This window comes from Protomyctophum parallelum, assembly GCF_964188405.1.
Source record: "Protomyctophum parallelum genome assembly, chromosome: 7".
Taxonomy (NCBI): Eukaryota; Metazoa; Chordata; class Actinopteri; order Myctophiformes; family Myctophidae; genus Protomyctophum; species Protomyctophum parallelum.
Genome location: NC_139705.1, coordinates 25539496 through 25551708, shown reverse-complemented (window position 1 = coordinate 25551708; position 12213 = coordinate 25539496). Strand labels below are relative to the sequence as shown.

General features: G+C 41.9%; 1 protein-coding gene across 1 annotated transcript in view; it reads right to left on the bottom strand.

Moving 5' to 3' along the window:
- The window catches only part of LOC310861995 (voltage-dependent L-type calcium channel subunit alpha-1D-like), a gene marked incomplete at its 3' end in the record, with an annotated part of 99210 nt that overhangs the window by 53442 nt on the left and 33555 nt on the right, over positions 1-12213 (bottom strand). The window contains exons 6-8 of the mRNA XM_083769733.1: positions 11400-11596; positions 10053-10156; positions 9587-9756 (exon numbers count right to left, since the gene is read on the bottom strand). Of these exons, the coding sequence (XP_083625859.1) occupies positions 9587-9756; positions 10053-10156; positions 11400-11596 (471 nt within the window). The remainder of the gene's footprint in view (positions 1-9586; positions 9757-10052; positions 10157-11399; positions 11597-12213) is intronic.

The window sequence follows — 12213 nt, the reverse complement described above, 5'->3', positions numbered from 1 at the left end:
TTTACCATTATATTTATGATCCCCAATATAGTAATAACGCAAATAAACATGAATAATGAGTAAACAAACATGGTAAATAATTAAGAACATTTATGAAACTAGAAAAGGACCATCCTCGGAGGGCTGTGTGTCAGGCCCACCAACACATTTATGAAGCCAATTACAGGCAAACGGTTTGGAACATGACTCACAAGACCATGTGCATCAAACGGTATGGAACATGACTCACAAGACCATGTGCATCATTTGATGAAAGCAATCCGGTTTCTGCAACATACAGTGACATTTCTAGAGTTTGTGACACGTCCTCTGGCACGTCGCTTGTGGCTCTGGGGGGGGGGGGGGGGGGGTCCCCAAATTATAAAAAAAGAAAGATAATTGCAACTGAATGGCTGGAAAATGTAAATGAAGAGTTTACATATAGTACACATAGTACATGCATACACCTTCCCTAATGATTATATCTGGTTTCAGTATTTATCTATGGTGTATTGTCTCTATTATTAAGGTTATTGTAGCATTTATATTTGGGGGTCGAGAGGGGGCGGGCGGGGCGGGGGTCCCGAGACATTGCCAAAGCATTTCCGGGGGTCCCCGGCCAAAAACGTTGAGAACCCCTGGTTTAGAGGCCCATTTCGTGATTCAAATCTGTGATCGATGGAACCCTCCATTATTAGCCCAGATGCTAGATAGATTTTTTTTTATTTAAAGCTGCTATAAGCAATAATATGTCAAAGTTTGAATTACCTTTTTTTTTTATTTTGTCTCTGTGACACATCAAGGGGCCACAATCTGCAATCTGCAACCAGCAAGTTTGATTGAAACTGTTCTTTTGAAACTGTGTTGCCTTATTGGAAACTTGCTTGCTGTGGTGGTCATTCATGTTCATATTTATTGTTATATTTATTGTCATGTCACTTATTGGTGTTAGTGAATCACCTGCCCATGCAGTCGTCATCAGTCACGTGATGGGTTTAAAAGGGAGTTGTCACATATACTGCCGATTATCACCTGATGAAGGCCGCTCACGGCCGAAACGTTGTGTCTTATTTATGGTGTATTGAATAAAAAGCAAACACCTTGGAGCTAACCTGTGTGCGGACTCTCCTCTCTTCACTGTACTTACCTTAGTCCAGCACCAGACAGGAACTGGATGTGCGCTAGCCACCTACCTTTTTATGCCACAATCTGCATTCAAATACGTTCGTAGAAGTTTTGTCATTGGTCGGAAATGACTAACCAATCAGAAAGTAGACAGGCAAATCGACCAATGACAAAGCTTCTAGAAAATCTTTGAATGCAAATTGCGGCCTCTAGAAAAAATTGGGAGCATTTTACTCATTGCTGGCTGTCTGAATACCAACAACTAAATAAAAAAAATCATTAAATTGCTTAAAGCAGCTTTAAGCCTTTATTTATTTATTAATTATAAGATTTGCAGGTTAAGCCATTTGATCATCCCATGTTATAATTTATTCTGTGTACAGGAAGGAACTGACTGTGATAAATATTTAACAGGGAAATATACCCTCATTGAGGAGTTGCTAACATGGCACGAGGCTCAGCGGTACTGCAGGGAGAACTACACAGACTTGGCCAGTGTGAGGAACCAGACCGAGCACGATGAGATACAGAACATCAAAGGCCAACGTGTGAGCTGGATAGGCCTGTTTTGGGACTCCTGGAAGTGGTCCGACGGGAGCAGCCACTCCTTCAGGGACTGGAATACAGGGGAACCAAACGGTGCGACGGAGAACTGCACTTCCCTGGAGTTTGGCTCCGGGTCCAAATGGGCAGACTGGGATTGTGAACGGATAAGTGCTTTTATCTGCTACAGCAATGGTGAGAGATGAACCCGCGGTTGCATTGGTTATAAAGTGCTGCATTTCCATTAGTAGTCGTAAAACCTAGAAGTGAGTTCGTAGTGGGTTCCCTTGCCAGATAGAAGCCTATGAGAGTATCAAATTATGCACTGTTATGTGCTTTAAAGAAAATTATATAAACATAATACATTAACTAGAACTGCACTCTGTCGAGTGCATACTTGCTTGTTGCACACTAGTAGGCCATAAATGGCCAACTAGTGCGCAAGCAGAGCGCGCAAGTATTTTCGACCGCTGTAAACTGTGGAATCTCAGTATCTCTGTGAAGGAACGTTTGAAATGTCTAATTTTTAGGTGTAACTATTTGCTACCTATCTATTTTATGCATGTAAACTAAACACCTAGTATTATTAAGTATGGTTCAAGTTTCTATCTATATAAGAAATACACTTTTATCAATTTAGAAATATTCTAGATCCCTTTTTAGTTTTTCAAAGAAAAATAAATCATTGATGTGATGGAAAAAAAGGTATATAAACTGAATAAAAATATGTTATACAGTATAATTTATTATTTATTGTAAATTGTCAATTGTTTTAAATGTATTTCATCTTGGACTATAGTGATATTAATACTAAATCATGATCAGAGTCTCTAACTTCAATTTCTGTAATAATACTTGTAAGTTGATTAGCGGTATACTGTGGTTACTTTGCGCCAAAAACCGTGCCAGCCAACCCGCCACTTGATGCGTATGCAAATAAAACAGCAGATTTGTGCCTGGTTTGCTGGGACCAGATTACATAAATGACCATATTTCTTACGTCATCATTGAGAGCTAGTCATACATATACACACCATGTACTCTGGTCCCAGCAAATCAGGCACAATTTGCTATTTTATTTTACTGATTATGTATATAGTATACGTATGACTAGCTCTAAATGATGACGTAAGACATACGTATACATACACATATACTATATAGAGTATGTAGTTGTAAGTTGATTAGCGGTATACTGTGGTTACTTTGCGCCAAAAACCGTGACAGCCAACCTGCCATTTGATGCGTATGCAAACAAAACAGCAGATTTGTGCCTGGTTTGCTGGGACCAGATTACATAAATGACCATATTTCTTACGTCATCATTGAGAGCTAGTCATACATATACACACACCACGTACTCTGGTCCCAGCAGATCAGGCACAATTTGCTATTTTATTTTACTGATTATGTATATAGTATACGTATGACTAGCTCTAAATGATGACGTAAGACATACGTATACATATACATATACTATATAGAGTATGTAGTTGTAAGTTGATTAGCGGTATACTGTGGTTACTTTGCGCCAAAAACCGTGACAGCCAACCCGCCATTTGATGCGTATGCAAATAAAACAGCAGATTTGTGCCTGGTTTGCTGGGACCAGATTACATAAATGACCATATTTCTTACGTCATCATTGAGAGCTAGTCATACATATACACACCACATACTCTGGTCCCAGCAGATCAGGCACAATTTACTATTTTATTTTACTGATTATGTATATAGTATACGTATGACTAGCTCTAAATGATGACGTAAGACATACGTATACACATATACTATATAGAGTATGTAGTTGTAAGTTGATTAGCAGTATACTGTGGTTACTTTGCGCCAAAAACCGTGACAGCCAACCCGCCATTTGATGCGTATGCAAATAAAACGGCAGATTTGTGCCTGGTTTGCTGGGACCAGATTACATAAATGACCATATTTCTTACGTCATCATTGAGAGCTAGTCATACATATACACACCACGTACTCTGGTCCCAGCATATCAGGCACAATTTGCTATTTTATTTTACTGATTATGTATATAGTATACGTATGACTAGCTCTAAATGATGACGTAAGATATATGGTCATTTATGTGATCTGGTCCCAGCAAACCAGGCACAGATTTGCTGTTTCTTTTTGCATACACATCAAATGGCGGGTTGGCTGTCACGGTGAACGAAGACCGGGCGAAATTATTACTTGCGCGCTCTGCTTGCGCAAGTAATTAGATTACATCTGTTAATGGCAACAGATCATTCAATATTAAAATATTGTAGGAAAAAACTGTACTTATGTTATAATTTGGCATTCTCATAACAATACATCTATTTTTATCAATGTTGGGAAAAGGGGTTTGAAGTTGATCAGCTACTCAGACCAGGTTTTTGAATGCCATGTGATTCTGAATAGGGAGACGCCTTTATTGTTGTTAATTATTTAGCTTTGTCGTCGTTGTTGCACATATTAGCAGATTGTAAGGGAAGAGATGGCTCACTCCTCATTAGCTCAGCCAAATTTAACGACCAAGTGGATTTGATCCATAATCAATTAATGAATGAATCATTGCACCCCTAGAGACAACTCAGACAACACCGAAAACTGAGACAACTCTGAGCATGCATACAACTCCAACACCATCGACTGCTGCGATCACAATGACCACAGGTAACCTATACCGCTAAGTGATTCACCAAAATGACAGTTTCTTCTCTGTGTTTGAAAAAGTAAGACCAATATAATATATCCATTACATTTTTTAAAACACTAATACTAGTCTTTAAGCTTTGCGAGCGGCAGGGCTTATGTTGAAAATCACTCACTGCATCATAGAATCGTACAACAGTGCTGAAAGGTCACAGGATCTTTTTTTAAATAGACATGAATATTTGTACGTATCTAAATGTTCTGATGAATTGAAAATGGTGGACCCTGTTGTAAACAAGTGTATGCTTTATATGGTGTCGTCACTCCACAGTAACAGTTTTTGTATTGAGTTGTGCTTTCGTTTTAAATGTACCTATTCAGCATACTGTTTAAATACATCAATCAATCAATCAATCAATCAATGCTTAACAGCACTGCAGGCAGAAAGCTCCTATAGGCACAGGCACAGCTATGATGAGCTCCATTAATAATATAGTGTGAAATGAGTGTGCTGAAACTGACAGTGAATATTTGTTTTCAAAGTTCCAGTGAAGAAACAAGTGGTGAGAATAAAACTGACCAAAGCAAACTCCTCCCTGGATCTGAACAACAGTGCAGTACAGGAGGCCATTTTGGAACAGGTATAAGTAATACATATCCATTCAAACACAAGGCAAACTAAAGTCAAATTGAATTAATGAATTGTGTTTTCATGTTTGTACCATATACTGCATGACAATAGGTCATAAAACCTAAAAGAAAAACGAAAAATAAATGAAAATGTATATTTGACCTTTAAATAACACCAGGACAGGACAGACAAAGAAATGACCAGTGCAGTGCATTCTGCTCAGGGGATTATTTCTGATTTCTGTCCCTCAGTTCAAACAGAGCCTGAAGGACAAGGGGCACACATCAGACATCAAGCTGAGGTGGGTGAAGCAGCCTGATGGCAACGTCTTCCACAAAGAAGACAAGAAGAAGAGGCAGAAGAAGAAAAGGGAGAGAAAGCCTGTTCTAACAAAGATGGAACTTTAATAATGGTCAGTGAGTCTGTCCAGTATAGCAGAAAGGTCACCGCTTCCATCCCCGCAATAGCAATTGTGTTCATAATCATCCTCATGTCCTAATGTACTTAAATCACTCTGGACATCAGCATCAGCTGAATCTCGTAAAAAGTAAATTATTCTGGCCCGGACGGCCGGCAGAGCGGTCCGGGCACCTAGGCTACAACGTGGAGGTGTGGAGGAGGTGAAGGGAGAGACGGGGAGGAGGTGAAGGGAGAGACGGGGAGGAGGTGAAGGGAGAGATGTGGAGGAGGTGAAGGGAGAGACAGGGAGGAGGTGAAGGGAGAGATGTGGAGGAGGTGAAGGGAGAGACGGGGAGGAGGTGACGGGAGAGACGGGGAGGAGGTGAAGGGAGAGGTGGGGAGGAGGTGAAGGGAGAGACAGGGAGGAGGTGAAGGGAGAGACAGGGAGGAGGTGAAGGGAGAGATGTGGAGGAGGTGAAGGGAGAGATGTGGAGGAGGTGAAGGGAGAGATGGGGAGGAGGTGAAGGGAGAGACAGGGAGGAGGTGAAGGGAGAGACAGGGAGGAGGTGAAGGGAGAGACAGGGAGGAGGTGAAGGGAGAGATGTGGAGGAGGTGAAGGGAGAGATGTGGAGGAGGTGAAGGGAGAGACAGGGAGGAGGTGAAGGGAGAGACAGGGAGGAGGTGAAGGGAGAGGTGGGGAGGAGGTGAAGGGAGAGACAGGGAGGAGGTGAAGGGAGAGGTGGGGAGGAGGTGAAGGGAGAAACGGGGAGGAGGTGAAGGGAGAGGTGGGGAGGAGGTGCAGGGAGAGGTGGGGAGGAGGTGCAGGGAGAGATGGGGAGGAGGTGCAGGGAGAGATGGGGAGAGGTAGTGAAGTTCAGACGTTGGTAGAAACGGACAGTGCTTACATAAAGAGGATTTGGATTACTGCCCCGTAATTCCATATTAGTCATATGACTCATGATGCTTCAAGTCTGGCAGATGGGAAGCCTGTGTAGCGGCGAGTATACACGTGCGCATGTGTTAGTACAGTACATGTGTAAATGAGTATATGTTCTCTCTTTCAGGGATCAGGGCTGAGAGAGAGATGACGCAGGGACCCCCACTACATATTTTATAAAATTAAACCTTTTCATTGATTTCATAAATTCATAGAATATAGAATTCAAGGCTTCAAGAATGCCTTTTCATTCATTATTGTGAGTATTACAAAACACAATTGTCCTCTTTGGTTTGACATTATTGAACTGTGTTTGAATATTGTATCCCATGATGTTTATAAGGGTGTGTTGCATGATACGTTTTCTCTGTTTATTTTCTTGTACTACGTTTATTCTTAAGTCGAAATGCATTGAGTTTACCAATGATTTAATAAAGGATTTTAGTTTGTAATCAGAGTGCCTTGTTTCTCTTCCCGACTGACAACCATCACCATGGACTCATGGAGTCCTGATGCATTTTTATTATTCTTATATTACTTTGCCACTGCACATCATTTAGACAATATTGTCCTTCAATCAAAGCACTGTCTTGGTTTTCATGATTTGTAAATGTTATTACAGTTCAGGTGAGAAATATGGTTCTGAAAGCTATTAAAGCTATTTAGCTTTCAAGACTGCGACTCTGGCTTGCCCGGTCGCTCCAACACACACAATTGGATGTGTTCACATTTTGGGAAGACGGCTGAGGAGGACGAACTCTGTGGCTGACTCCTACAGGTTAGTTACAATGCTAAGGAATTCTCCCACGTGTGCTGCTGAGTGCTGACCCCTACTGGTATGGTCTTGGGGAGCATGTAGAGCAGTGGTTCCCAAACCTTTTCATGTCAAGGACCCCCAAATTAATTAGCCTGTGGACCCCCATTTGAAAAGATATGCCAATAAGAGAAGATTGTTACGGCTAGCAGTGATTCTCAACCCGTTTCATTTCAAGGACCCTCAGTTTGACATGCATATTAGTCTACAGACCCCCATTTAATGGCAATCCTATCTCTGGGACCCCAATTTATATCATAAAATCAATGTTACTTTAACTCTGAAAGTGTACAAATGGAACCAAACGGACCGGCCAGCGATGCGAGCAAGTGAATAACACGCCGCTCCTTGCCTGTGCCTGTTGCACCTGAACATTGAGGAATTTCACTAGGAGCAGTGTTGTTTTTGGCAGCAGATTTCGTTTAGTCATAGTCTTTGGAATTAAACTTCATTTAGTTTTAGTCATATTTTTGTCACCTGGAATGTTTTAGTGTTAGCCTAGTTTTAGTCGACTAAATGTCATAAGATTTTAGTCGACTAAATCTGCAGTTAATTTAGTTGACTAAAATGTATTTTGGCAGGCCTTGATGCCGTTGAAATGGCTCATTTTACACTTACAGCGCGACACGTTGTGAGCGTGTAGATCTGCTATTTTCAGCATGCAACCAAGTGTAAAATGACTTATACTGAATTTCTTGTCCACCAGTCCCTTCCTAACATTTTAGTCTAGTTTCTATCTGTTGAAGAAATTGTCAATACAGTCATCATAGCTTAGTTTTCATTTAGTTTCCATTTAGTTTGTCAGCGAAAAAAGGTAGTCGACAAACATTTTTCGTCTTAGTTTTAGTCGACAAAAACAACACTGACTGGGAGGTTGTAATTGTAACACGTGTCCTCGACATGCTATCCTTCCTAGTTCCGCCTCCTGCTAAACAGGTGCCTCAACTAAATTGGGAAAGAAAATGGGGGGAAAAAAGCTGCTTGGATTTCAGTCCTGGAAGACAGCTCTTCTGGAAGACAGAAGCTTCACTTCAAAACAGTGCTGTGGTTTGTGACCATTCTCCTCATTTCATTTTGTGTCTAATAGTAACTGTTCTATTCATTTTAGTTCCATGGGTTATAGTGGACATTTTGTTGGAAAACCACAGTGGCCGTTCCCACAGCAACAACTAGTCTCCTCAACATCAGGAACAGAGATCACACATACATGAAGTACATCAACTAGACACACGCACCCACACACCTGCGCTGGGTGCACCCGCACCCGCTCACAGAATTAGTATTCATCGTCTCACATGCGCGCGCCACACACACACACACACACACACACACACACACACACACACACACACACACACGTGTTTACCTCTGTGTTGTCATGGTGACACAGACAAGGCTATACAGCACATCGTTTAGAAACGGCCTTTTACATAATAAGAATGCTAGTCAGGCTCAAGTATTCATCTTAGACATTACGGTACTATAGGTGCAATACAACTGAGAAATACTGTGTGTAGATAGTAGATAATCCTATTGTTATAATGAATTGCATTTTTCTCGCACTTTTCTAAGTACTCAAAGCGCGTTACAATGGTTCATTCATTCATACATTGCGGTGAACAGTCAACGTCACCAATGGCGGCAAAATCGACTCATTGGAGGCAATGTAGGGTTCAGTGTCTTGCCCAAGGACACTGCGACATGTGGACAGGAGGAGCCAAGAAACTGTTATAAGCCCCCCACTCACTACCACACACCTTCATTCGTCCTCAAGCCCCCGTAGCATATAGAAGTAGAAGAGAAGTAGCATATCAACAAAAATGTGAGAGAAAGCTCAACCACGGTGTGACTATAAGCAACTAGGCAGCACCAACACAGCAGTGCCCTGCCCATAGCTGAGTGGGTTCTAGAGAGCACCAACACAGCAGTGCCCTGCCCATAGCTGAGTGGGTTCTAGAGAGCACCAACACAGCAGTGCCCTGCCCAGAGCTGAGTGGGTTCTACCAATAGCTGAGTGGGTTCTAGAGAGCACCAACACAGCAGTGCCATGCCCAGAGCTGAGTGGGTTCTAAAGAGCACCAACACAGCAGTGCCCTGCCCAGAGCTGAGTGGGTTCTAGAGAGCACCAACACAGCAGTGCCCTGCCCATAGCTGAGTGTGTTCTACCAATAGCTGAGTGGGTTCTAAAGAGCACCAACACAGCAGTGCCCTGCCCATAGCTGAGTGGGTTCTACCAATAGCTGAGTGGGTTCTAAAGAGCACCAACACAGCAGTGCCCTGCCCATAGCTGAGTGGGTTCCAGAGAGGCAGTCTAGGAATTAGAAGGTTACCTTTAGATAAAAATCAAAACATAGGATCAAGTAAGACAGGACAGAAGAGAGATTACACATGCATTTCTCTCTTAATTAAGACATATACAGTACATACTGTAAAGTTCCTTGGGCAATGGAACCCAAGTCAATAGCTTTGCTATGAAGAGAAGAGAAGAGAAGAGAAGAGAACTCACGACTCCGTTTGCCTTCCTCGTCTCCCTCCTCTTCATTCTCAGGGTCAATGTCTTCGGCCTGGGTGATCCAGTCCAGGTATCCTTTCAGGTCCTCCTCCAGCTGCTGTTTCTCACGTAGTTTCTGGAAGTCCCCGCGGGCCTTGGCCTTCTCTCGCTCTTTGGAGAATTCTCTGGAATGTACAACATGGAGCTAAAAGTATGCCCAGAGGTTTCGTTGTGCTAAACCTACAGAGCAAAATTGGTTTACCTGTGTTATTTCTTTTTTTATTGTATGTGAAATCATATTGAGATACAATATCTCTTTTACGAGGGGGCCCTATTTAGGGTAGCAGCAGCAGTACAAAAATACATAACATAAACAAAAAAAATTACATTAACAGAAACCTTTATAAGCACACAAGAATTCTACAAACACAAACACAAACTCTCACACACAAACGTGCACGCACGCACGCACACCCCTTACCCGCTCAGGACACCCAACACCAAGTTGAGAACGAAGAAGGATCCAAAGATGACCAGACTGACAAAGTACACCCAGGGCAGCTCTAAGCCCATTGCATCGTTCATCTAAACAAAACAAGATGAGAAGTTGGGAGAATTGGTACACCTTATGTCTGTCTGTAGTCATGTGATCAAGATAAATCTGTCAGATGTTTCGGATTCTTTTCCGATTCACTACGATTGCCTTTCAGAGTTTGCTGGAGGCGGGGCCTGTTATGCACGACATGCTACAAGCACCACTGGACCAATCGGCGGGAAACTTTGCACACACACTCCCAGTAGGTCAAGAACAGATTTTTGCATAAAACATTTTGTGTTAATACTCCAACAGATTTTGTCCAAACCCCAGTCGGCATAGAGAAAAAGAGAAAAAGAGAGAAAGAGAAAAAGAGAATAACCCAGTCGGTATACATTATCTCTGTAGTCGTATCTGTACAAAACAGATGTCAACAGATTCAAAGTCTTGAACCGTCGGTCGTATACAATCAACATATTTCTTTCCTGGATTCATGACGCAATTTATAGGCCCCATTTGTGACGGATTACATTTTCATCCAAACACACTTTTTGCTACAACTCCTACAGATTTTGTCCAAACCTCACAGAAGTCAGTATATTAGACATTTTCTCTGGGGTCATGTGATCAACCTTATTTTCCAGATCCCATTCCAATTGCCTAAGACTGCCTTCCAAAGTTTGCAGGCTTTGGGTAGACAACCGGCCTGGCAGAGACCTGTGCTCTGTGGAGCACACTTTTCTATTAGTATTATTTTTAGTTTGAGATTTAAAGCTCTAGGGCGCTCTAAGGAAGACTGTGTTAAAATTAAAGGAGAGAATTTATTTTATTTTATTTCTTTTTTCACCACTATACTTGCGGAGTGACTCCTTCCATCACCTCTTACCACTTTAATAACTTTATTAGCAATAAGCAGAGACTCACCATGGCAACACATGAATGCGAGTAGAAGAAAGAGAGAGAGGGACAAAGAGGTGCAGACAGATATTGAGAGTCAGATATTAAGAGACAGAGAGAGAGGAGAGAGATTTTGATGTGTTGAAGGTGAGGTTTATAGGTTTATAGGCAGTGAGCAACTATTAAGTGAAAGAAAATCATATATTTTTAAAAGAATGTACAGATGGCAGGTCTTTGCTGTGTGTCACCGCCCATCTCTCTCTCTCACCATTTCCTGTCTACCTACTGTAATTTTTAAAAAGTCATATAAAAAGCCCAAAAATGAATCTAAAAGAAATGCATTAATTGTTAGCACACCACCTTGTACATGCGTGAGTGACAAATAAACTACAATACCCAGTAGAGAACATCGGTCCAGCCCTCCATGGTGATGCATTGAAACACGGTGAGCATGGCAAACAGGAAGTTGTCAAAGTTGGTGATGCCATTGTTGGGGCCGTGCCAGCCCTCGCGGCACATGGTGCCGTTGGTCAGACACTGGCGGCCGTGACCGGACACGGCGCACGGTATGGGCTCCTCCTCCGCCAGGATACCTGGAGATGGAGGGAGGGAGAGAGGGTACCTCAAGGGGTGCCCAAAAGGTAGATCGTGATCTACCCAGTAGATCACAAAGGCTGTGCATGTATAGACCACATGACATGCCCCTAAACAATATTCGTTGCTGTCGGGAGGAAATAACTCAATTTTTTGGCATAAATCAGTGCTATTGAACACCCTTTAGGTCTGTGTGTTGTTTTGAAATATTGAACAATGGATAGTAGTAAAAAGTGCTTTGGACAAAACCTCTTAACTCCATTGGACCCTCAAAATGTCTGCTAAAGCAACTAACTAAATTGGCAATATAAAGTCACAACACGAACTTTGATGAGGCTGTATTGCTTTGTTTTAAAAATAAGGTTTTCTTTAATTCCTGAAAAATCTATATTTTTCATTTCCTGAAAAAATTACATTTTGGAGTTATGAGGTTTCCTCCCGACAGCAGAGATACATTTATACATTATTTTTAAACGGCATCTGCCACTTGAATTAAGGTGACTTGATTGATTGTTTGTTTGATTGATTGATTGATCAAAAAGGGCCTGTCAGCTCAAACTCACAATGCAATACTTCGTTTTCAAGAGTGTTGCACACATTACAAAGTTGTATTTCC